Source organism: Arabidopsis thaliana, chromosome 2 (genome assembly GCF_000001735.4).
Source record: "Arabidopsis thaliana chromosome 2, partial sequence".
Taxonomy (NCBI): domain Eukaryota; kingdom Viridiplantae; phylum Streptophyta; class Magnoliopsida; order Brassicales; family Brassicaceae; genus Arabidopsis; species Arabidopsis thaliana.
In genome coordinates, this window is record NC_003071.7 from 28,151 (window position 1) to 54,468 (window position 26,318).

At 47.3% G+C, this 26,318-nt stretch overlaps 2 protein-coding genes and 3 pseudogenes across 5 annotated transcripts; 1 reads left to right on the forward strand and 4 right to left on the reverse strand.

The window, feature by feature from the left end:
- Positions 1 to 314: 314 nt before the first annotated feature.
- On the forward strand, positions 315 to 10,502 carry AT2G01029 (annotated as a pseudogene; the record flags this gene model as incomplete). The annotated part of the gene is made up of 1 exon: positions 315 to 10,502.
- An 866-nt stretch (positions 10,503 to 11,368) lies between these two features.
- AT2G01031 lies at positions 11,369 to 12,208 on the reverse strand (annotated as a pseudogene; the record flags this gene model as incomplete). The annotated part of the gene is made up of 2 exons: positions 11,369 to 11,626; positions 11,717 to 12,208.
- A 3,068-nt stretch (positions 12,209 to 15,276) lies between these two features.
- AT2G01034 lies at positions 15,277 to 20,200 on the reverse strand (annotated as a pseudogene; the record flags this gene model as incomplete). Its single annotated transcript has 1 exon — positions 15,277 to 20,200.
- Positions 20,201 to 22,137: 1,937 nt separating this feature from the next.
- Positions 22,138 to 23,337, reverse strand: AT2G01035 (uncharacterized protein; the record flags this gene model as incomplete). Its single annotated transcript, NM_001335030.1, has 3 exons — positions 22,138 to 22,417; positions 22,912 to 23,109; positions 23,213 to 23,337. The coding sequence occupies 3 exons, from the start codon at positions 23,335 to 23,337 to the stop codon at positions 22,195 to 22,197; spliced, it is 546 nt and encodes a 181-aa protein (NP_001323474.1). The 3' UTR covers positions 22,138 to 22,194.
- A 1,781-nt stretch (positions 23,338 to 25,118) lies between these two features.
- On the reverse strand, positions 25,119 to 26,318 carry AT2G01045 (uncharacterized protein; the record flags this gene model as incomplete). Its single annotated transcript, NM_001335031.1, has 3 exons — positions 25,119 to 25,398; positions 25,893 to 26,090; positions 26,194 to 26,318. The coding sequence occupies 3 exons, from the start codon at positions 26,316 to 26,318 to the stop codon at positions 25,176 to 25,178; spliced, it is 546 nt and encodes a 181-aa protein (NP_001324766.1). The 3' UTR covers positions 25,119 to 25,175.

Here is a 26,318-nt window from a genome sequence, read left to right on the forward strand (position 1 = left end):
TAGCCTGGATTGCCGAGGTTCTTTCCTAGTCTAATCCGTTTCATATGATTCCGAAATTCAATATATGAGACGAATAGAGTAAACAAACAATCGGATACTTTATTAATTAAGCAAAGGATTCGATACAACCTATGAGTTTGCATATAAGCTATTACAAGTCATATAATCGATCCCTAAACTATCCGAACTATCACCACCCATCATCCCGGCCTTGAGTCTCTCGCGCCTAAGCCAAGTCCTTCCCACGATCACCATTCGTTCCTGAAAGTCATAGAGCCATAAGTAATCTTATTTACTTAATTATATGCAAGTCCATGCAATGCTCTATATGCCATACACTACTCGGATCCGTGGAGAGAATTCAGAGAGGGGAAGATCGCGCATCAGTCCGGCCGATTCTCGGCAGGTCAGTTAAGACCCGCCGGTCCTCCGCCGAGCCGCGTCCCCGCCTCAGCCGATCCCTACCCGGACCGAGTCTTGTGTAGGATGCACATGACCCGGATACTACTCAGCCCTCTAGTCGGTCCTTTCAAGGATCCGACTACTAACTCACATCCTAGAACCCTTAGACTCAAAGTCTAGGATCCCTTACCTTCCTTCTCGAGGTTAGGTCGATCCGACCCTCCTTCTTTATTGCCGGCCACAGCCCGGCTACCGAATCCTAAGACTATTTATTCTCCCAAGAGGGAGAGAGTTTTAATGGTGAGTTTTCTTGTGTTTTCGGTGTGTTGTGGTGAGTAGAATGGTCCTGGCGCCCTTCCTTATATAGGGGGTGAATGGATGCTTCCCGAATCAACACATCCGTTCCTTGCACCTTTCCGAAGAGTTGCACCTTTCCGAAGAGTTGCGCCCTTCCGAAGAGTTGCACCTTTCCGAAGAGTTGTATCTCTTCGCCCATAACCGCCCAGTTCGTCTGTCACTCGTCCAGCTACCTCGAGCTCGTCCGTCACTCGTCCAGCTACCTCGAGCTCAACCGTCACTCGTCCAGCTGCCTCGAGCTCAACCGTCACTCGTCCAGCTGCCTCGAGCTCAACCGTCACTCGTCCAGCTGCCCGAGCTGGACTGTCACTCGACCTGAGTAACTGTCACTCCTTCCAGCTGAGCTTGAGCTTTGGGCGAGCTGACCCAAGTGATTTCTTTACGATCCTAGCTTAGCCTGCATGATTTCCCCTTTGTCCGAGCTTATAGCCAGCTCCTTCTCACTTGTCCGAGACTCCACCTTCTTCTCTCGGACCAAGTCCTAGCCAACGATCCTATTGAGGATCGCGGGCGTTACAATTCCACTGAAGAGTGTAAACATCTTCTGAATATCCTCCTCGGAAAATATAAATCCGGTGAAGTAGAGGCAGTCTATCATCCCAAGAATGGGAAAAATAAACGCAAGAGCGACTTCAAACAGTCCCAGGCGGAACCAGCGCATGAAGAACAACACGTGGATCACCAACTGCTCCTCGAGGACGATCACGTAGAGGAGGCGAGGGTCCCGGAGAACGAACTCCCCGGTCCCCCAAAAAGATGGAGAGGACAGCAACCGCAGCGAGCTCCAGACCATCCCCGCGGAAGGATCTCCATGATTATGGCCGGACCATCTGACGATGAGGATTCAGTCTCGGCTTTAAAGAAGCGAGCTCGACAAGTATGCAGCATTAGGGTTGCCCCAGAAGCTGAGCCATTGAGCCAGGAACCAATTATCTTTACTTCGGAAGATGCGCGTGGGATTCAGCATCCCCATAACGACGCACTAGTCGTCGAACTGGTAATGGAGGACTTCGACGTAGAACGGGTCCTAATCGATACCGGCAGCTCGGTCAATCTGATGTTCCTGAAGACCCTTTCAAAAATGGGAATCTCTGAAAGCAAAGTAATACCTAAAATCCGCCCTCTGACGGGATATGACGGCGAGGCAAAGATGTCAATAGGGGAGATCAAACTTCAAGTCCAAGTGGGCGGCATCACGCAAAAAACCAAGTTCGTCGTCATCGACTCGGAACCAATCTACAATGCCATTCTGGGAAGTCCTTGGATCTATTCGATGAAGGCAATTCCCTCGACGTATCACCTCTGCCTGAAGTTCCCGATAAACACAGGAATCTTCACCCTGTACGGCAACCAGAAGGTCTCACGGACGTGCTACGTGATTGAGAAGAAACAACGAAAGAAGGAATTCTTATAGCAATTAAAGGACGAAGAGCGAGCTGCACCGTCGGAGCGACCAGCTCGTGAGTCAATAAGAGCGCCAAGCTGCAAAATTATCCAGGTGAACATCGACGAATCAGATCCATCTCGAACGGTTGGAATAGGAAGCGAACTGGAAGGAGAGATAAAGGAAGAACTGATCGCCTTCCTGAAATCGAGGTCATCATCTTTTGCTTGGTCCACAAAGGATATGACAGGAATCGCTCCAGAGGTAACCTGTCATAAGCTTAACACGGATCCAACCTTCAAACCAGTTCGCCAAAAGCGAAGGCGGCTAGGGGCGGACCGCGCCAAGGCCGTCCAAGATGAGGTCGAGCGGCTCCTAAAAGCCGGTCTGATTAAAGAAGTCCAATACCCAGAATGGTTAGCTAACCCGGTGGTGGTCAAAAAGAAGAACGGTAAGTGGCGAGTCTGCGTGGACTATACTGACCTAAACAGGGCTTGCCCTAAAGATAGTTATCCACTGCCACACATAGATCGCCTAGTCGAGGCAACATCTGGAAATCAGCTCTTATCTTTCATGGATGCCTTTTCGGGATATAATCAAATCCTGATGCACAAGGACGACTGTGAAAAAACGGCTTTCATCACTGATCGCGGAACGTATTGCTACATAGTGATGCTGTTTGGTTTAAAGAATGCAGGGGCGACCTATCAACGTTTGGTGAACGAAATGTTCGCCGAACTGCTGGGAATCACAATGGAGGTTTACATTGATGACATGTTGGTAAAGTCTTTACAGGCCACAGACCATATCAAACATCTCACCGCGTGTTTCGATATTCTAGACAAGTATCAGATGAAGCTGAATCCCACGAAGTGCACTTTCGGAGTAACGTCGGGAGAATTCTTGGGATACATAGTCACCGAACGAGGAATTGAAGCCAACCCGAAGCAGATCGATGCGATAATCGGACTGCCGTCCCCCCAGAACAAACGAGAAGTACAAAGGCTAACAGGTCGGATCGCAGCTTTGAATCGCTTCATCGCCCGGTCAACTGATAAATGTCTCCCATTCTACAAGCTCCTGCGCGGAAACAAGGATTTCCATTGGGACGAAAAATGCGAGAACGCCTTCCAGGAGCTCAAATCCTACCTCATGAGCGGGACGATCTTAGCCAAACCTGAGGTCGGGGAAATTGTAACGACCGCGTCCCGCGTTCATAAAGAGGGCAGGTTGTTTTAGGAGAAAACTAGACCATGGTCAAGAAACGGACTAAAATACTTAGTAGGAAGAACGAGAAAGTTCAAGCCGAACCAGCTAGGTGAGCTGGACAAGCTGGATGAACTAGCTAGCTAAGCTAGGTGAGCTAAACCAGCTGTAAGACTAGCTAGCTCAGCTAGGTGAGCTGACCGACAGCTCGATTGAGCTCGGTGAGCTAATCAAGTACTGACCCAGCTGGGTGGTCCGGTCAGCTGACACTCGAGCTGGTGAACTGTGGTAGCTCACGGGTGAAGAGGTGTCTCGGCCAAAAGGTGTAAGGTCGAGCGGGTACCAACGAACGGTTGCATCGCCCAAGGGATGCAAGGAACAGATGTGACCTTTCGAAAGGATGCAAAGAACGGATGTGACCTTTCGGAAGGGTGCAAGGACCGGATGTGATGCTTCGGGAAGCATCCATTCGCCTCCTATATAAGGGAGGACGCCCAAGGCATCTCACATCATCTCACAACATCCAAAACACCATAAAACATTCTAAAAGGAGTCCCAACACATCCTAGAGTTGTTGGTCGGAAAGGGGGTGCGGCTCGGCGAGTATAACTCGACCGAACTGATGCGCATGCTACCTCCCGGTCCAACGGTTCGATGGAGTGTAGAGGATGGAGAGGGTAGACCGTTCGTCTTAGAGACGAATCGGATCTGGTAGACCGATCGTTGGATCGGATCGGCCAGACCGATCGTCAGACGGATCGGATCGGCCAGACGGATCGGACAGACCGATCGTCGGACGGGTCAGATGGGACAGGCCGATCGTCTGACGGAACGGGTCGGACAGACCAATCGTCGGATGAGATGGATCGAGAAAAGTGTTCGAGGAAGCACAAGGATAAGTGCATCCGAACACACCCAAGGGTCGCCCATGGATGCAATCTTACCGATAAAGGGAGAAAGCACCAAGAATGGGTAAGGAACGTGATTCACCATATAGGATCAACATCGCGGCCGCCTTCATGTATCTATCTCCTTAGCCATGGTGAAACCGATCAGAGATCAGTAAGACCAAAGGGTGACTCGACGGATAACCAACGGGAAAGTCCACGGTGGGAACCGATGGACAAAACGGATGTTGGACCCGCGAGCAAACCTAAGGCCGACGGAAGAAAGATTTCATGGGCTAGCCTATGATGATCCAGTGGATGAATCCACGGACCCTTGGGTGTGATAAGGATATCGTTCGGACCGCATGGATGGATCATTAAGCCGAAAGCTTTATCGACCACCATGGACTGGACGGGTAAACGATTAGTAAACCGTGGGCGGTCGTAGTGTTAAACGACCGGAACGGAAACATGGATGGTTCGATAAGCCGAGGGCTCAATCGTCCACCATGTAGCCGGAGGGGCGTACGTTTGGAGAACGAATGGACCAATAAGCCAAGAGCTTGATTCGGCCATCGTGAACCAAGGGAATCGTACGATCCCCAATCTCTATCGTTGTACTTAGACCAGTGGGGTTGGTTGGTTGTATGGCTAAGTAACAATAGGGATTGGTTCATCAATTCACGACCGATGACGAGTCGTTGAACGAATGGAGTAAGGCGACAAACGGGCTAAGGAATCAAATCTGCATATTGACCAAGGTATATAACGATCTAGCTTATTAGTTAAGATAGACGTTTGGTAATTGACCGTGAAAGTAGGATAAAGGAATATGCGATTGTTTGGCTTAGAATGGTTAGCGAACATATGCATGTCTTGACCGAGTAAAGGATCGATCTAAGTCTAAGGAACAAAGACGATGAAACCGGTACAAGAGTTGGTTAGAATTAAACCAAGGTTAGAAAGACTTCCGCTGTGTAATAAGAGAGCGATTATAGAATTTAGCCTCGTAAAGGCAATTCTATGTTGAATCGCGAAAAATTAAGAGGTTCGGCCGGGAAGAGGCGCGAACTTGAGTACAACGTCGCCGGACGTCGAGACGTCCGGGATGGGGTCTCACAAGTTGGTATCAGAGCATGCTTGATCCTAGGATGGATAGGTGCTCGGGAAAACGTCATAGTAAGGTTCTGGCGGATAAGGAAGTTAAGGGATCGTTGTGTACGGAAACGGAAATAGTTACCCAACTCACGATCAGGAACCAAGATATTATCCTTGTAGTCAAAACTCAAACATGACGGAAAAGTGGGTTGATATATTCGGAGATGGACCGATATCAATGAAATTTGGATCTAGTCGAAACTTGACTAAGATCGGGTACAGACTTAGTCGGGATTTGACTATTTCTGGGGTTTTGATCTTATCAGAAATTGACCAAGATCATGGAAAAACGACAAGGTTGGAAAGAGACCTATGTCGGGAATATTGACCGAGTCCGGTGGGGACCAGGGTCGGAAATATTGACAAAGTCGGAAAAAGACTTTAGTCGAGAATATGATCGAGTCCGGGAAAGGACCAGGATCGGAAATTTGATCGAATGTCGGAAGAGACAAAGATCAGAAAACGTTGATCAAGTCCAGGAAAGGACAAAGATTGGAAAACGTTGATCAAGTCCAAGAAAGGACAAAGATCAGAAAACATTGATCAAGTCCAGGAAAGGACAAAGATCGGGAAATAATGATCAAGTCCGGGAGAGGACTAGGATCAGGAATTTGATCGAGTGTCGTAAGAGACAAAGATCGGGAAACTTGATCAAACTCGGAAATAGAGATTTGATCAAACGTGATATCTAAAGTCTTGGAGAGACTAAAGATGGGAAAGCATTAAGGAGTAAACAAGATCTTACACTCGCTGAATTCGAGGACGAATTCAGTTTAAGGGGGGTAGACTTGTAACGCTCGTGTCTCGAGTTAGGGAGTAACCAAGATCTTACACACGCCGAATTCGAGGACGAATTCAGTTTAAGGGGGGTAGACTTGTAACGACTGCGTCCCGCGTTCATAAAGAGGGCAGGTTGTTTTAGGAGAAAACTAGACCATGGTCAAGAAACGGACTAAAATACTTAGTAGGAAGAACGAGAAAGTTCAAGCCGAACCAGCTAGGTGGGCTGGACAAGCTGGATGAACTAGCTAGCTAAGCTAGGTGAGCTAAACCAGCTGTAAGACTAGCTAGCTCAGCTAGGTGAGCTGACCGACAGCTCGATTGAGCTCGGTGAGCTAATCAAGTACTGACCCAGCTGGGTGGTACGGTCAGCTGACACTCGAGCTGGTGGACTGTGGTAGCTCACGGGTGAAGAGGTGTCTCGGCCAAAAGGTGTAAGGTCGAGCGGGTACCAACGAACGGTTGCATCGCCCAAAGGATGCAAGGAACAGATGTGACCTTTCGAAAGGATGCAAAGAACGGATGTGACATTTCGGAAGGGTGCAAGGACCGGATGTGATGCTTCGGGAAGCATCCATTCGCCTCCTATATAAGGGAGGACGCCCAAGGCATCTCACATCATCTCACAACATCCAAAACACCATAAAACATTCTAAAAGGAGTCCCAACACATCCTAGAGTTGTTGGTCGGAAAGGGGGTGCGGCTCGGCGAGTATAACTCGACCGAACTGATGCGCATGCTACCTCCCGGTCCAAGGGTTCGATGGAGTGTAGAGGATGGAGAGGGTAGACCGTTCGTCTTAGAGACGAATCGGATCTGGTAGACCGATCGTTGGATCGGATCGGCCAGACCGATCGTCAGACGGATCGGATCGGCCAGACGGATCGGACAGACCGATCGTCGGACGGGTCAGATGGGACAGGCCGATCGTCTGACGGAACGGGTCGGACAGACCAATCGTCGGATGAGATGGATCGAGAAAAGTGTTCGAGGAAGCACAAGGATAAGTGCATCCGAACACACCCAAGGGTCGCCCATGGATGCAATCTTACCGAGAAAGGGAGAAAGCACCAAGAATGGGTAAGGAACGTGATTCACCATATAGGATCAACATCGCGGCCGCCTTCATGTATCTATCTCCTTAGCCATGGTGAAACCGATCAGAGATCAGTAAGACCAAAGGGTGACTCGACGGATAACCAACGGGAAAGTCCACGGTGGGAACCGATGGACAAAACGGATGTTGGACCCGCGAGCAAACCTAAGGCCGACGGAAGAAAGATTTCATGGGCTAGCCTACGATGATCCAGTGGATGAATCCACGGACCCTTGGGTGTGATAAGGATATCGTTCGGACCGCATGGATGGATCATTAAGCCGAAAGCTTTATCGACCACCATGGACCGGACGGGTAAACGATTAGTAAACCGTGGGCGGTCGTAGTGTTAAACGACCGGAACGGAAACATGGATGGTTCGATAAGCCGAGGGCTCAATCGTCCACCATGTAGCCGGAGGGGCGTACGTTTGGAGAACGAATGGACCAATAAGCCAAGAGCTTGATTCGGCCATCGTGAACCAAGGGAATCGTACGATCTCCAATCTCTATCGTTGTACTTAGACCAGTGGGGTTGGTTGGTTGTATGGCTAAGTAACAATAGGGATTGGTTCATCAATTCACGACCGATGACGAGTCGTTGAACGAATGGAGTAAGGCGACAAACGGGCTAAGGAATCAAATCCGCATATTGACCAAGGTATGTAACGATCTAGCTTATTAGTTAAGATAGACGTTTGGTAATTGACCGTGAAAGTAGGATAAAGGAATATGCGATTGTTTGGCTTAGAATGGTTAGCGAACATATGCATGTCTTGACCGAGTAAAGGATCGATCTAAGTCTAAGGAACAAAGACGATGAAACCGGTACAAGAGTTGGTTAGAATTAAACCAAGGTTAGAAAGACTTCCGCTGTGTAATAAGAGAGCGATTATAGAATTTAGCCTCGTAAAGGCAATTCTATGTTGAATCGCGAAAAATTAAGAGGTTCGGCCGGGAAGAGGCGCGAACTTGAGTACAACGTCGCCGGACGCCGAGACGTCCGGGACGGGGTCTCACAGAAATCTTATATCTCTACGTCTCGGTGTCAAGTTCGGCGGTGAGCGGAGTACTGGTAAGAGATGATCGTGGTGACGAAAAACCTATCTTCTATACCAGTAAAGCCCTGAATGACGCCGAGACCAGATATCCGACCTTAGAAAAGCTGGCATTGGCGGTGATAACGGCAGCTCGGAAACTCCGACCTTATTTCCAATCACATTCCATAGTAGTGTTCACTGATCAGCCACTACGCACAGTGCTCCACAGCCCAAACCAGTCTGGACGAATTGCGAAATGGGCAATCGAACTGAGTGAATACGACGTGGAATATCGCTCTCGCCCGAGCCTCAAATCTCAGGTCCTAGCGGACTTCATGACCGAACTATCTCCAGATGTGATGGACGTTATCCCGGACGAAAACTGGATACTCTACTCGGACGGCTCCTCATCGTTACAAGGCTCCGGCATCGGAATTCTACTTCGTTCGCCAACCGGAGAAATCCTTGAACAATCACTTCGGCTCCAGTTTAAGGCATCGAATAACGAAGCAAAATACGAAGCACTTCTCGCAGGACTTCGACTCGCTAAGGGGCTCGGAGCTAAACAGATCAAAGCTTTCAGCGACTCTCAACTCGTGGTCAGTCAGTTCAGCGGGGAATTCGAAGCAAAGAACGAAAGAATGCGGGCTTATCTCTCACTGGTCCACGCACTTTCCAGCCAGTTCGAACAGTTCGCCCTGATCAAAATCCCTCGAAACGATAATTCGGCAGCAGATGCATTGGCCGCACTGGCCTCAAGCACCAACCCCGACTTAAGGCGAACTATCCCAGTCGAAAGCATAGCACAACCGAGCATCGAACCGCTGAAGTCGACCTGCGTGATTGTAGACCCCGTAACGGCCATGGACATGGACGGCAATGCAGCCAACGCGCCGGATACAGAAGAAAATCCGGAACCATCCGATTGGCGACTCCCCATCAAAATGTACATTGCCGACGGCATAGTTCCAGCAGATCGATGGGAAGCTCGCCGACTAAAAACCAAAGCGGCGAACTACATGATGATGGGCGGCGAACTTTACAGGCGAAGTGCGACCAAAGCTTTTCTCACTTGCGTGGATCAAAAAGAAGCCCTAACACTCATGAAGGAAACGCATGACGGAGACGGTGGGAATCATTCCGGCGGACGAGCTCTCTGCCTTAAAATCAAAAAAGACGGTCATTACTGGCCAACTATGCTGGCGGACTGCGAAGCCTACGCGGCAAAGTGCGAACCGTGTCAGAGGCACGGCCCGATGAAGAACGTTCCTCCCGAGATACTGCGTTCGGTCACGGCACCGTATCCATTCATGCGATGGGCCATGGATATCGTGGGACCAATGCCCCCTTCTGGATCCAAAAGGTTTATGTTAGTCCTAACTGATTACTACACCAAATGGGTCGAGGCACAGGCGTACCACAAGGTCAAATCACGTGATGTGGTTGCATTCATCTGGAAGAACATTATTTGCCGGCATGGCCTTCCTTATGAAATCGTTACAGATAACGGGAAGCAGTTCGTCTCGCTCATTACTAGAAACTTCCTCGCCAAGTGGAACATTCGCATGAGCAACTCGACTCCAAGATATCCACAAGGGAACGGTCTAGCTGAAGCTACAAACAAAACGATCATAGCCGGAATTAAGAAAAGACTTGGCCCTAAAAAGGGAAACTAGGCAAACGAGCTGGATGGCGTACTCTGGTCATACAGAACTACACCTCGGCGACCTGCATCATTATCTCCTTTCTCCCTGGCTTACGGCATCGAGGCAATGGCTCCAAACGAAGCCGGAGTTCCAACTTTACGAAGATGCATGATGTCGAACGACCAAAAACTGAACGATCAGCTTTTAGGCGACCATAATGATTTCGCCGAAGAACTTCGCGATCAAGCCGCCATCCGGATCCAGAATTACCAGAATGCAGCGGCGAAATACTATAATCGAAACGTCCGAGAGCGTCGTTTCAACGTTGGCGACCTCGTGCTTCGGGAAGTTTACAGTAACACCGAAGAAAAGAACGCTGGAAAACTCGGAGCTCGATGGGAAGGACCTTACTTGATCTCGAAGGTACTTCATCCAGGAGTCTATCTGCTGATGACCATGAAGCTGAAAGAGGTGGAAAATCCGTGGAATGCAGCCCACCTCAAAAGGTACTATTACTAGGTTAAAAATTAGCTACGCCCAAAAAAAAAAAAAAAAAAAAAAAAAAAACTATATTCATATATTTATTCTAAGCACGCAGATCGCCTGTCGATCTCCTTTATGTAATACGAACTACGAATGGCTTGATCCCTTAATTGGGTACGTAGGCAGTCCTTCGCAAGGATGCAGCTATAATACTTAATAAAATTAAAGTTTGCATTCTCAATACGGAATTCGCTTTACGATCTATTATGTCAACTCTCGGCGCCCTGGCCAGGCGTTCGATGCGCGTCTCACATGGATGCAGTGGTGAAATAATCCACGCCCTATTAGAAACTTAATTTTTCTAATAGGGAAAGCCGAGACCAGTTTTCTCGCACTTAAGCTCTGGTTCGGACAGAAATATAAGCCGAACCGTTTCGCGATCTGCCGAACAGATGCTCTACGGGGAGTAAGCCGAGCCCAGCATCTCGCCCCCCAAATAATATGCTGAGTCCGCCTCACTTATTTTGGAAACAGAGCCCAGAACTCCCTCTTTAAATCATACATAAGCCTGCTGGACATAAGCCGAGAGACGTCTCGCGTCCAGCACACGCTGAATATTCTTTCTCAAAAGCCGGGCTCAGTCTCGCACCTAACATCTAATCCAATTAGACAGAAAAAATTGCGTTACTTCGAAAAGAACTAAAAAAGCCGACCTCAGAGGTCGCAGAGGAAATAAGCCAATTCAATTGCATTGTATTAATCAACGACCAAACGGGATCGGGGGTTATTACAAAGACATTTATTCCAGAATAAATTAGAGTTAAACAAGGTCGCCAGCCATCACAAGGGCGTTTATTTGGAAATAAAAAGCAAAGGAAAAACAGTCCGAAAAGCCACCAAGGATCATCTTCTATCAGCCAGATAGAACATCAGATCGCCCTGTCAGAAACAGTGCGATTATCCTGAAGAAGGCGATCTGGCATGGGCCACACTAGCTGCAGACCAGCTTTCTCCCAATCCTCCGAACGAATCTCCAATGCCCTAATCGTTTGTTCGACCTCATCCAGACGAGTGACGACCCTTCTTCTTTTCTTCTTCAGCTTAGCAATCAGAGTCTCGAGCTCCTCGAGACGAAAGTCCACCCTTCGTTTCTTGGTTCGAAAGTACTGCAGCTCGCGGCATTGATCCTGATGCAGAAATCCAACCTGAGAAGTCAAAGCAACGAAATTCTTTAAAAACATCCCGATATCCAAAACACAAACCAAAGCAATCCTTACTTGGTTGACGAAGTTCTGACACTCCGTGGTATCAGCATCAGTAGCAGCCGGCCCAAGGTAGAATAGAGAAGGCGTCCTGGGAATGAAGTCCCCATCAGCAATGATTGTTGGATGCTTCTCCTTTGAGACGGCAGCGGCGTCTCGATCACAGTCCTCACAATACGACAAAAGAATGCCCGGCATCGGAGCCAGAAGCTGAAAACCATTCTTAAGCCAATGGCGAGGATGTGACTCCAGCATAGCCATTTTTCGAGCGATGTCGGACCTTCGTTCGTCATAGTACCTTAGCATCTCGCGGTATTCCTTATGCCTAGACTCGACGCATGACAAGAAACCCTCGGCTTCACGTCTTTCCTCCGAGCTCGCCTGAAATAGGAGAGTCCAGGGAACTCGAAGGTTATTGAAAAACGGCATCCCTCGTTCAATCGCCTCAGCATTCGAGAAAGTCGGAATATTTCTGCCAACAAAGGGAGAAGATCCAACACTCTCCATCTTGCAAATAGAAGGAAGAAAGGGCCGATGAAACAATCGTCGATCAACAGAGAAGTATTTATAGGGGCAAATACAGAAATCGAATTGGGAATTTGCCTTAATGCGATCTGGAAATTCTCATTTTCCTCTTCCGAGACGTTAACGTTTCCATTTTCTCCAAATTGGGAAAATGGAAATTTACTTAGTTGCGGGTTGACTTCCTCAATTTCCTTTTCCAAAAAAATGACAAAGCTCATAAATGGAAGAAAGAACCATTCTGCTTCAGAAACAGGCAAGATAGAAAATCATCGAAAATAGAAGTTAAAATTAAAAACCGCCCTGGAAGTGGGTCCACGGTTAAATAAGAGTTTTGAGATCATCCCGAAAATTGGGTCCACGATCGATATTCCAAAATAGATTACAAAAGGCGACCTATTCAGGTCGTCTGGTTCGTTTCCTCATCGCTTACACGACGAATATCGCTTCCGCTAACGAGGTCGACATTTGAGCCAAGCCGATCTGGGGACATGTTCAGATCACCGTCCCCGAGCTCGATAACGTTCAAGGCATTGACTTCGTCGGTCGCCCTTTTTTGGTTAACTCCTTAAGGCCGCTGAGTTCAGATGCTACAATCTTCGCGCCTCTCTGCATAAGGATGCCCACTATCTCCTCAGCGCCTCTGGCTTGATTCTCAGCATCCACCTTTGGCCCGACGAGGTCCTCTGGCTCGAGATAAGCCTTCTCTATCAAGACGAGCTTAGGTTTTCTTTGTAGTACGGGCGACGTTAGCAGCTCGGTCATTCCACAACCTGTTGCACTCCCTATCCCCGTGCTCCCTTACAGCAACCAATGCGACCTGATAGCTTTCAACGTCGTCATTTCCTCGAAACAACGAACGTTTACCAGGTAACCTTCTTCAGCGCCGAAGGTCAGAGCGGCAACAAAATTGCAGATCGCCACCAGAGTAAGCTGGGAGAACGCCATACGACTTACGAGGTCATCGTTAATCTTACAAGATGCTTCGGTTCCTGAGCTTCACGCGCGCGTACAGACGCGGCAATTGGACACGTGTCAGTTACGAATCGATTCGGAAATCTAGTGATTAATTCACGCTTTCCAAGATTTAAATCGAATATTCAATTTCTAAGTTCGGATGTTTCGAATTAAGCAACTCGGATCTTCCGAACTGGGGGGGGACTAATTGTTGGTGCAGGAATTAGCACCTCCGACAATACCGATTTAAACCAAGAAATAACATGAATAAAATCGAGAATTCGATTGAACCGGGAAATCCCGGTTAGCCTGTTAATGGGCCTGAGTCATGAGCTCGCCCGAAATTTAGATCGACAATTGAGATCGCCGTAGGCGGTTTCTAAGGTCGTGTGAAGGAAAAACTTCTATTTTAAAGAGGGGAATCTCATGAAGAATGGAAGTAATGGAGATTTAGATCTAAGATAATTAGAAGTTTATCATATTTTGGTATGTTCGACCCATTGTATAAATAGGGGGGGGGGGTCAAACTCCCCAAAGGATCATCTTTAACCTAATACAAGAGACTACAATTATAGAGCAAACCTTAGCTTTTTATTCAAGCAATTTTGTTCTTTCCCTTTGATTATTTGTGAGCTAAGAGAGGAGTGAATTTGTCTAAATCCCTTAGTACAAATTCATTGTTTGATTACAGAATCAACAATCCTGATTCTGAAAATCACACAATAAATTTGTTTAAAGGGGATAAACAAATTTACTTAACTCTCTCGCTATTTAGTGACCAAAGATTCAATGAAAAGAAGAACAAGGTTGCTTAGAGACAAAGTTAGGGTTTTTGAAAGGCCCCGATCCGGACTGCCTAAAGTCCGGGCGAGTTCTCTCGACCCAAGCCACTAAGTGCCTCGGCCCTATCCGTTTATGAGGTTCTTTCCTAGTCTAATCCGTTTCATATGATTCCGAGATTCAATATATGAGACGAATAGAGTAAACAAACAATCGGATACTTTATTAATTAAGCAAAGGATTCGATACAACCTATGAGTTTGCATATAAGCTATTACAAGTCATATAATCGATCCCTAGACTATCCGAACTATCACCACCCATCATCCCGGCCTTGAGTCTCTCGCGCCTAAGCCAAGTCCTTCCCACGATCACCATTCGTTCCTGAAAGTCACAGAGCCATAAGTAATCTTATTTACTTAATCATATGCAAGTCTATACAATGCTCTATATGCCATACACTACTCGGATCCGTGGAGAGAATTCAGAGAGGGGAAGATCGCGCATCAGTCCGGCCGATTCTCGGCAGGTCAGTTAAGACCCGCCGGTCCTCCGCCGAGCCGCGTCCCCGCCTCAGCCGATCCCTACCCGGACTGAGTCTTGTGTAGGATGCACATGACCCGGATTCTACTCAGCCCTCTAGTCGGTCCTTTCAAGGATCCGACTTCTAACTCACATCCTAGAACCCTTAGACTCAAAGTCTAGGATCCCTTACCTTCCTTCTCGAGGTTAGGTCGATCCGACCCTCCTTCTTTATTGCCGGCCACAGCCCGGCTACCGAATCCTAAGACTATTTATTCTCCCAAGAGGGAGAGAGTTTTAATGGTGAGTTTCTTGTGTTTTCGGTGTGTTGTGGTGGGTGGAATGGTCCTGGGCGCCCTTCCTTATATAGGGGGCGAATGGATGCTTCCCGAATCAACACATCCGTTCCTTGCACCTTTCCGAAGAGTTGCACCTTTCCGAAGAGTTGCGCCCTTCCGAAGAGTTGCACCTTTCCGAAGAGTTGTATCTCTTCGCCCATAACCGCCCAGTTCGTCCGTCACTCGTCCAGCTACCTCGAGCTCGTCCGTCACTTGTCCAGCTACCTCGAGCTCATCCGTCACTCGTCCAGCTGCCCGAGCTGGACTGTCACTCGACCTGAGTAACTGTCACTCCTTCCAGCTGAGCTTGAGCTTTGGGCGAGCTGACCCAAGTGATTTCCTTACGATCCTAGCTTAGCCTGCATGATTTCCCCTTTGTCCGAGCTTATAGCCAGCTCTTTCTCACTTGTCCGAGACTCCACCTTCTTCTCCCGGACCAAGTCCTAGCCAACGATCCTATTGAGGATCGCGGGCGTTACAAGTCTCCCCCCCTTGAATTGGATTCGTCCTCGAATCCGCATCAAGTTGATCTTTACCCATCTCCTTGAACCACTCCGGAAAATTGGCCTTCATCTTATTCTCGGTTTCCCAAGTGTATTCCTCACGGCCTCCACAATTCCACAAGACTTTTAACAAATCCCTTGATTTTTCCCGAGTCCCTTTCGTCATTCGGTCCATGATCCGTACCGGCCATGCTTCCACCGTCATATTTTCCTTTAACCCGGGGGGTATATCTTCCACGCTTTCTTCTTGATCACTTAAACACTTCCGTAATTGTGACACATGGAAGACGTTGTGAAACGCATTTAATTTTGGAGGAAGGTCAAGTTTGTATGCCACCGCCCCTACTCGTTTGATCACCTTGTACGGGCCAACATACCTTGGGCTTAACTTTTTCCTTGAGGTGAATCGCCCTGCCCCTTTGTAGGTCATCGCCTTTAAGTACACCAAATCTCCTACTTGGAATTCCAATTCCTTTCGACGTTTGTTGGCGTAGCTTTTCTGTCGATCTTGGGCTTCCTTCAACTTGATTTTTAAGAACTTCATTCTCTCTGTGGTTTCATCCACGATCGTAGGTCCAAACAACCGACGTTCACCCACGGGCGTCCAACACAATGGTGTTCTACAAGCTCGTCCATACAACGCCTCATAGGGAGACATACCAATACTAGCTTGAAAACTATTATTGTATGCAAACTCTACTAACCTTAGATATTTCTCCCAGTTTCCTCCCCAATCCAAGACGCATGCCCTCAACATGTCCTCGAGGGTTTGAATCGTTCGTTCGGACTGTCCGTCCGTCTGTGGGTGGTAGGCAGTACTTAGGTTCACTCGAGTTCCTAAGACCTTTTGGAAAGCCTTCCAAAACTTTGACGTGAACCTTGTGTCTCGGTCTGACACTATACTAACCGGAATCCCATGTAGCCGCACGATCTCGTCTATGTACTTCTCGGCAATGATTTCTGCTCCATCCTTATCCGAGATCGCCATGAAGTGCGCAGACTTAGTCAATCGGTCTACCACAACCCATACCGCATTGTGTTTGGACTTGATCCCCGTTGGCAGTCCGGTGACGAAGTCCATCGTTATGTGGTCCCACTTCCATTCCGGTATAGGTAGGTTTTGTAACAACCCACTTGGTACTTGATGCTCTGCTTTGACCAGTTGACAAGTCGGGCACTTGGCCACCCATCTGGCCACGTCTTTCTTCATTCCTACCCAATGGTAGTACCTTTTAAGGTCGCAGTACATCTTGTTCGACCCAGGATGGATTGAGAACTTCGATTGATGGGCCTCTCTTAGGATCTCCTCCTTTAATGCCCTATCGTTCGGCACACATACTCGACCGTTCACCACGATTGTACCATTATTCGAGGTTTGGTACTCGGTCTTATTGTTTAGTGCCCATCCTTTTATCTCCTCGTCCCGTTCCTGAGCCAGCCGGATCCTGCTAAGCAGGTCGGCCTGATCGGCGGCTCCCAACCCTAAGGGTTCAACTTCTTTAGACAAGGCATTCACATGCAATGTCCCCATCATGTTAACCAAGTCCACTTGGCTCCGTTCCGCCTCAACTTCCGAACGCCTCCTACTCAGGGCGTCGGCGACTTGGTTGGCCTTGCCCGGATGGTACGCTATATCCAAGTCGTAATCCGCCACAAGTTCCATCCACCTTCTTTGCCTTAGATTCAACTCCGGCTGGGTGAATATGTACTTTAGGCTTTTGTGGTCAGTATAGATTTGAACTTTAGCACCATACAAGTATGATCGCCAAATCTTCAAGGCAAATACTACCGCGGCCATTTCCAAATCATGTGTAGGGTAGTTCTTCTCATGTTTCCGCAATTGCCTTGATGCGTATGCGATAACACTCCCCTTTTGCATCAGTACGCATCCTAGTCCCACTATTGATGCGTCCGTATAAACCGTATATGGCTCACCTTCCTCCGGTAAGACCAATACTGGTGCATTAGTCAACATGGCCTTTAACTCCAGGAAGCTTTTCTCGCATTCATCCGACCAGTTGAATGCGGTGTCTTTTCCGGTCAGTCGAGACAAGGGTTGGGCCATGCTCGCAAAACTTCTTACGAACCTTCGGTAATACCCCGCTAGTCCGAGAAAACTTCTAATCTCGGTGGCATTCCTTGGTCGTGGCCACTCCTTTATCGACCGTATTTTCTCCGGATCAACCGATACTCCTTGGTCCGAGATAACATGACCAAGAAAACCAACGCTTCTTTGCCAAAATGAGCATTTACTTAACTTTGCAAATAGCTCATGTTCCCTTAGCCGTTCCAGCACCGCCCTTAGATGTTCTTGGTGAGCTTCCCAAGATTTCGAGTAAACAAGTATATCGTCAATGAAGATGATAACAAACTCGTCTAAGAAATCCCGGAACACCCCATTCATCATTTTCATGAAGGCTGCTGGTGCATTGGTCAATCCGAATGGCATGACCACAAACTCAAAGTGGCCGTACCTTGTCCGGAAAGCCGTTTTCCTCACGTCCGTTGGCTCTATGGGAATTTGGTGATATCCTGAGGCCAAGTCGATTTTTGAAAACCACTGTGCACCTCCAAGTTGATCCATCAACTCATCTATCCGGGGTAAAGGATATTTGTTTTTCACCGTAACTTTATTCAATCCCCGATAATCGATGCATAGCCTAAAGCTACCATCTTTCTTTTTCACAAACAGAACCGGCGCACCCCATGGTGAGCTACTCGGCCTGATGAATCCTTTATCCAACAACTCCTCCAACTGTTTCTTTAGCTCCGCCATTTCCGCCGGTGCCATCCGGTACGGAGCTTTAGATATGGGGGTTGTCCCGGGCTCGAGTTCTATCGTGAACGGGTCTGACCGGTCCGGTGGTACACCACTAACGGCCACAAACACGTCCGAGAACTCGTTGACGATCGGAATGTCTTTCAACTCCGCACTCGCCCCCACTTCCTTGGTTGTGATCGTGGCTAAATATGCCTCACATCCTTTCCCGAGCATCCTTTCAGCCTGGATTGCCGAGATTACCAAGCTTCCCGAGGTTGTTCTTATTCCTTGGAATTTTAACATACCCTCGTCCCTCTCGAATTGTATCCGTCCTCGGTGACAATCTATGTGAGCCTTGTATTTCCCCAACCAGTCCATCCCTAAGATAACATCATGTTTCTTTAGTGGAACAATGATTAGGTCCGCGGGCATATTGACACCGTTCACTACAACCGAGATGCCCCGAACAAGTCCGGTCGGATACATTGCCTGTCCGCCGGCCGCTCGTACCATTCCATAATCGGTGTTTGGTTCTTTCCTGAACCCACCTATTTCAACCAATTCTGGACTAACAAAACAATGTGTAGCCCCAGAATCAAATAGAGTGTGCGTTACTACGTCACCTACTCTCAAGGTCCCTACACATTCCCTTAGAATGCTGAGTACCTCCCCTTTCCCATATGCATGATGCAATGCAAATGCAGTTATTGAAATAATGAATAGAGAGTTGTGAGAACGTACCAGTGATCGCCCTGAAGTTTCCGGCATCGTTAGCTTCCTCCGACAACTCATAAACTCGCGGTGCCACGGCTTGCCGCTTTGGGGGAGGCGGCAGTCCATTTCCCCCGCGGTTGTCCCTTTGTCCGGCCTGCTTCTCCGCAGTCAACTTAGGGCACTCTCGCTTTAGATGTCCGGTCTGCCCGCAATAGAAACAAGTCCTTGTCTCTTCACCGAGAACCTTGGACTGCCCTGGTTCCATTCTCGGGCAACTTTGGATCGCATGGTCCTTGCTTCCACACCGGCCACATGCACCTATGGCCTTCCAGCAAGTTCCGCTGTGGCTCTTACCACAGGTCACGCATTCCCCGGTCTTAGCATCGGACTTAGTGTTATCCACCTTGTCAAATTTCCTTTTCTTATCCGCGGGTTTGGTGGATTGATTGTTCCGGATCGGTGCTTTCTCCCGGTTCAAGTACCTCTCCTCCTCGATCCCTTCCTCAATCATTGCTGCCCTTTCAACCAATTCGGAAACCGAGTTGAATGTCCGGACCAAACAATGGTTGCGGATCTCTATCCTTAGTCCACGGATAAATCGGCGCACTTGAGCTTGTTCCTCCTCAAGTTCACGTCCCACATAACGCCTTAGGCGGTTAAATTCCTCATCATATTCACGCACCGTGCGGTTCCCTTGAACTAGGTCGAGGTACGCACATTCAAGCCTATCCCAAGCCTCTGGTGGAAAGTACTTCTTGTTAAACTCGTCTTCGAAATCCGCAAAGGACCGGACCTCGTCCCCTCTGCGTTTCTCGACGGTTAACCACCAATTATGGGCGTCTCCTTCAAGGAAATGGACCGCAATGTCCCTTTGGTAATCCTCAGGGCAGCGGGTAGACTTGAAGTTCCTCTTGAGTCTACTCCTCCACTCATCGGCCACAATCGGGTCCGTACTGCCCATGAAGTGTCTCGTGCCCAGCCTTGAGACATGTTCGAGAAGACTTAGATAGTCTCCCTTTTTCCGCCCATAATTCGGTTGTGGATTCACTTCCACAACTTCCGAGTCATCGTCCTTTTGGTTATCCCCTTTTAGGACCACCGGATCAGCTACAACGGCCTTGGTCAATGTGGCTAGTTGCGCCATCATTCCCTTCATCAAATCCCACTGTTCTTGGGCCGTTGGAGTATTGTTCCGGTTATCCGTGATGTCCCTTGCACCACTACTCTCCGGTGCTTCCTCATTCATGGACTTCTTCCCGGCCTCAGGTCCGGCCGAGTCTGTCCCATCGAACACTGTCCCGACTCTGGTTTTCTCGTTGATCATCGTTTCCTCCTCAACCAAAGTCTCCTCGACAATGCCCTTGTCCTTCTTACTCTTTCCCGTTTTGCTGCTCTTACCCATCTGCGAAACCTCTAAAGTTAATCCACATAACTCCTAGTAAAATCGCAAAAGAGTAAAGAACAACTACCGCGAGATTCTCAAGCCGACGAGTGGTGATACCCCTTAACCCAAACACCTAGTCCTAGAACCAAGCATGCTCTGATACCAACTTGAAAGGCCCCGATCCGGACTGCCTAAAGTCCGGGCGAGTTCTCTCGACCCAAGCCACTAAGTGCCTCGGCCCTATCCGTTTATGAGGTTCTTTCCTAGTCTAATCCGTTTCATATGATTCCGAGATTCAATATATGAGACGAATAGAGTAAACAAACAATCGGATACTTTATTAATTAAGCAAAGGATTCGATACAACCTATGAGTTTGCATATAAGCTATTACAAGTCATATAATCGATCCCTAGACTATCCGAACTATCACCACCCATCATCCCGGCCTTGAGTCTCTCGCGCCTAAGCCAAGTCCTTCCCACGATCACCATTCGTTCCTGAAAGTCACAGAGCCATAAGTAATCTTATTTACTTAATCATATGCAAGTCTATGCAATGCTCTATATGCCATACACTACTCGGATCCGTGGAGAGAATTCAGAGAGGGGAAGATCGCGCATCAGTCCGGCCGATTCTCGGCAGGTCAGTTAAGACCCGCCGGTCCTCCGCCGAGCCGCGTCCCCGCCTCAGCCGATCCCTACCCGGACTGAGTCTTGTGTAGGATGCACATGACCCGGATTCTACTCAGCCCTCTAGTCGGTCCTTTCAAGGATCCGACTTCTAACTCACATCCTAGAACCCTTAGACTCAAAGTCTAGGATCCCTTACCTTCCTTCTCGAGGTTAGGTCGATCCGACCCTCCTTCTTTATTGCCGGCCACAGCCCGGCTACCGAATCCTAAGACTATTTATTCTCCCAAGAGGGAGAGAGTTTTAATGGTGAGTTTCTTGTGTTTTCGGTGTGTTGTGGTGGGTGGAATGGTCCTGGGCGCCCTTCCTTATATAGGGGGCGAATGGATGCTTCCCGAATCAACACATCCGTTCCTTGCACCTTTCCGAAGAGTTGCACCTTTCCGAAGAGTTGCGCCCTTCCGAAGAGTTGCACCTTTCCGAAGAGTTGTATCTCTTCGCCCATAACCGCCCAGTTCGTCCGTCACTCGTCCAGCTACCTCGAGCTCGTCCGTCACTTGTCCAGCTACCTCGAGCTCATCCGTCACTCGTCCAGCTGCCCGAGCTGGACTGTCACTCGACCTGAGTAACTGTCACTCCTTCCAGCTGAGCTTGAGCTTTGGGCGAGCTGACCCAAGTGATTTCCTTACGATCCTAGCTTAGCCTGCATGATTTCCCCTTTGTCCGAGCTTATAGCCAGCTCTTTCTCACTTGTCCGAGACTCCACCTTCTTCTCCCGGACCAAGTCCTAGCCAACGATCCTATTGAGGATCGCGGGCGTTACAGTTTTGCCCAAGAACAATGAAGAAAACTAGGGTTTTTAGTATTAAATTTCGGATCCTTAGAATAGAGGACAAACCCCTCTATTTATACACTATTAAGACGGTTAAAAGAGTTGTTAAACTTTTATTTCTTCGAGGATTGAATCTTCTAATTTCCTTTATCTCCAAAGACTTCCTATTTTCAAAGGAGAAAACTTCTTTTTCTTCGAATTAGGAAGTCGGCTAGACGGTCTCCCTACTTCGGGCTAAAGTCGGCAAATGACCTCCTTATTTTGGCCCATTAACAGGCTAAACCGGGATACCCCGGTTTGATTGAAATCTCAGTCTAATTCGTAGTTCCTCTGGTTTAAGCCGGTATTGTCGGAGGTGCTAATTCCGGCACCAACAATTAGTCCCCCCCCCCAGTTCGGGAAAATCCAAATGCTAAACTCGAGTTTTTCCGAATTAAAAGAAGTGAATATTCGGCTTATACTTTAGGAAGATGCGAATTAAAAATTGATCCGTTGAACCTCCAAGATACGTCAGTTTAGCTTGGCACGCGTCGACGATATAAAACAAGGCTAAGCTTGTGGGTTAGGTAGTCTGATGGACCTCATGAGTTGTTGAGGAGCTGTGGGATGCTCTCCTAGATGATCTGAATGCCTAGCAGAGAAATGACCTGACTGATGAGCCGAGCAGTGAGATAGGTTACCAAATGATCTTGCTAACAAGCTGCAAGGCAAGCTATCAGATGATCTGACGAGCGATCTGGGATATAGGTTGCTAGATGGTTTGTCTTGCGATCTGCGAGATAGCCGGGCAGATGAGCTAAAAAAAACATAAGTTGCGATGAGCTGCAAACATGCCATTATCATTTGGTTAGCAAGATACGTGAGCTTTTGAGCTCTTTTTTTTTTTTTTTTTTTAAGGTGCGAGGAACTCTCGGCTTATCCTGTTTTGAAGACTTAAAGCAAGACGAGGTCTTGGTTTTTGTGAAACATTTTCACATAATAGCAAGCGTCGAGCTCGGCTCAATTTATGTGTGACTGCAAGCGTTGAGCTCGGATTAACTGCAAGAATTATTTTTATCTTTTGAATGTAGTTCGATACTAGGTGAACTAAGCTTTTTGAGTCGGGACTCAATTTAGAGCTTGACTTCAACAATCAAAAAATGTAAAGCACGAATACTTATCTTGATGGGAGAAGAAATGGCGAGAGGCTGAGCTCAGAATTGCTGTTCCAAAGGTAGAGTTGCATTGTTCGTCTATGAAGAGTCGTTCTTATCAAATAGTGATTACCTTGCAGCAGAGACAGAAATACTGTGATAACTCTTTGTCGAATTCGACGTTAAGGTGTAGGTTGGTCTTTCTAGAAAGCTGAGCCTCGGGGCTTCAAATTGATATGCAGATCGCCATGAAAATTCTTTTGGATTGCTAGAAATTTGCTTTCTAATTTGGTTGATCGTGCAGTGAGGATCTGCGTTTCGCTGGTTGCATCTGTTGCAAAGAAAGAGTCATAACCTTCAGTGTAAATTTCTGATTGAGGCGAGATTTGCTTCTTTTGAAAGCTAATTTTCGGGGCATTCCGTGGATAGGTTACACGCCACGCAGTTCGTCGGAATCTTCCTGGAAATTGATTTCAAAGTCGACTGGTTTTGTAACTTTTGACCAGTGTTTCGTCTTGCTGTATCTGCTGGAGAGAAGCGCATGTAACTTTCGGCACATAGCTTCGATTGGAACAATATTGGACTATATGGAGAGCTGTCTGTCTGGGCAATCTGTGGATATGTTTCCTGTCTCTTGGTTCGCGGGTCGTACAATGTCGGAAAATTGCTCACGAAGTTGGTCGTTTGCAAGTGGTGTCAGTCTGAATTGTCTTGGAAAAACGATCATAACTCTCAAACCATAACCTCAAATCGTGATCCGCTTTTTTCTGTGGCTTCGTGTGACTGTTGCTGATTATTCCAGAAAATATCGTAATTTTCCGAGTTGTTTTGTTGCTCCATTGGCGATCAGAATTCATGACGACGAAAGCAAAGGTTACTTTGTGCTGCTTCAGAACTTTTAACGAAGGAGGGAGACATGCGATGCTGCTCAAGTTGAGATCTGGAATTTTAGAGTCTTTGTAAACTTCTTTGGAGCTCTCCACATTGTTGACTTGTCTTGTAGAAAAAGCTTATTATTTTTTTTTTTTGGTGCTACGAGATTCTGTTCTTGACGGGTGTTGCTATCTCGAACTCAAAATGTTAGCTGTTGACAAGTTGAGCTAGGAAAGCTGCTAGGCGACTTGTTGAAGAACTCCAAGCTGTTAGGCGGGCAATAGCTAGCGAGGAAGGCTGCCGACGAGCTGTTAGCTGGGCGAACTACGAGCCAGAGAAACTGCAGACGAACTGTGAGCTAGGAAAAGTGCAGACTAGGTGCTAGCTAGACGAACTGCGAGCTAGGAAAGCTACAGACGAACAGGGAGCTAGGAAAGCTGCAGACGAGCTGTTAGCTAGGCGAAGTGCAGACGGGCTGCTAGCAAGGAAACCTACAGACGAACTGGGAGCTAGAAAGGCTGCAGACGAGCTGTTAGCTAGGCGAAGTGCAGACGAGCTGTTAGCTAGACGAACTGGGAGCTAGGAAGGCTTTAGGTCGGTTGACTTATGTCGACCACTCTTATCTTTCAGACTTTTATATTTGAATAAAATGTTTTTGCCCTTAAGAACAAGTTCATGTTTGTTTTTTTTTTGTGAACCTCCGTCGGTTGATTACGTATTAACCATATCGGATTCCCAATCTTGAAATTAGGTTTTAGATCGACTAAATTATAAGCCATCTGCAAGCTTTGAGCTCGGCTTTCGGGCGGACTGATTTTCCCAGCTTGGAGTTCTTCAACAGCTGTTCTTCTGAAAATCACACAATAAATTTGTTTAAAGGGGGTAAACAAATTTACTTAACTCTCTCGCTATTTAGTGACCAAAGATTCAATGAAAAGAAGAACAAGGTTGCTTAGAGACAAAGTTAGGGTTTTGCCCAAGAACAATGAAGAAAACTAGGGTTTTTAGTATTAAATTTCGGATCCTTAGAATAGAGGACAAACCCCTCTATTTATACACTATTAAGACGGTTAAAAGAGTTGTTAAACTTTTATTTCTTCGAGGATTGAATCTTCTAATTTCCTTTATCTCCAAAGACTTCCTATTTTCAAAGGAGAAAACTTCTTTTTCTTCGAATTAGGAAGTCGGCTAGACGGTCTCCCTACTTCGGGCTAAAGTCGGCAAATGACCTCCTTATTTTGGCCCATTAACAGGCTAAACCGGGATACCCTGGTTTGATTGAAATCTCAGTCTAATTCGTAGTTCCTCTGGTTTAAGCCGGTATTGTCGGAGGTGCTAATTCCGGCACCAACAATTAGTCCCCCCCCAGTTCGGGAAAATCCAAATGCTAAACTCGAGTTTTTCCGAATTAAAAGAAGTGAATATTCGGCTTATACTTTAGGAAGATGCGAATTAAAAATTGATCCGTTGAACCTCCAAGATACGTCAGTTTAGCTTGGCACGCGTCGACGATATAAAACAAGGCTAAGCTTGTGGGTTAGGTAGTCTGATGGACCTCATGAGTTGTTGAGGAGCTGTGGGATGCTCTCCTAGATGATCTGAATGCCTAGCAGAGAAATGACCTGACTGATGAGCCGAGCAGTGAGATAGGTTACCAAATGATCTTGCTAACAAGCTGCAAGGCAAGCTATCAGATGATCTGACGAGCGATCTGGGATATAGGTTGCTAGATGGTTTGTCTTGCGATCTGCGAGATAGCCGGGCAGATGAGCTAAAAAAAACATAAGTTGCGATGAGCTGCAAACATGCCATTATCATTTGGTTAGCAAGATACGTGAGCTTTTGAGCTCTTTTTTTTTTTTTTTTTTTAAGGTGCGAGGAACTCTCGGCTTATCCTGTTTTGAAGACTTAAAGCAAGACGAGGTCTTGGTTTTTGTGAAACATTTTCACATAATAGCAAGCGTCGAGCTCGGCTCAATTTATGTGTGACTGCGAGCGTTGAGCTCGGATTAACTGCAAGAATTATTTTTATCTTTTGAATGTAGTTCGATACTAGGTGAACTAAGCTTTTTGAGTCGGGACTCAATTTAGAGCTTGACTTCAACAATCAAAAAATGTAAAGCACGAATACTTATCTTGATGGGAGAAGAAATGGCGAGAGGCTGAGCTCAGAATTGCTGTTCCAAAGGTAGAGTTGCATTGTTCGTCTATGAAGAGTCGTTCTTATCAAATAGTGATTACCTTGCAGCAGAGACAGAAATACTGTGATAACTCTTTGTCGAATTCGACGTTAAGGTGTAGGTTGGTCTTTCTAGAAAGCTGAGCCTCGGGGCTTCAAATTGATATGCAGATCGCCATGAAAATTCTTTTGGATTGCTAGAAATTTGCTTTCTAATTTGGTTGATCGTGCAGTGAGGATCTGCGTTTCGCTGGTTGCATCTGTTGCAAAGAAAGAGTCATAACCTTCAGTGTAAATTTCTGATTGAGGCGAGATTTGCTTCTTTTGAAAGCTAATTTTCGGGGCATTCCGTGGATAGGTTACACGCCACGCAGTTCGTCGGAATCTTCCTGGAAATTGATTTCAAAGTCGACTGGTTTTGTAACTTTTGACCAGTGTTTCGTCTTGCTGTATCTGCTGGAGAGAAGCGCATGTAACTTTCGGCACAT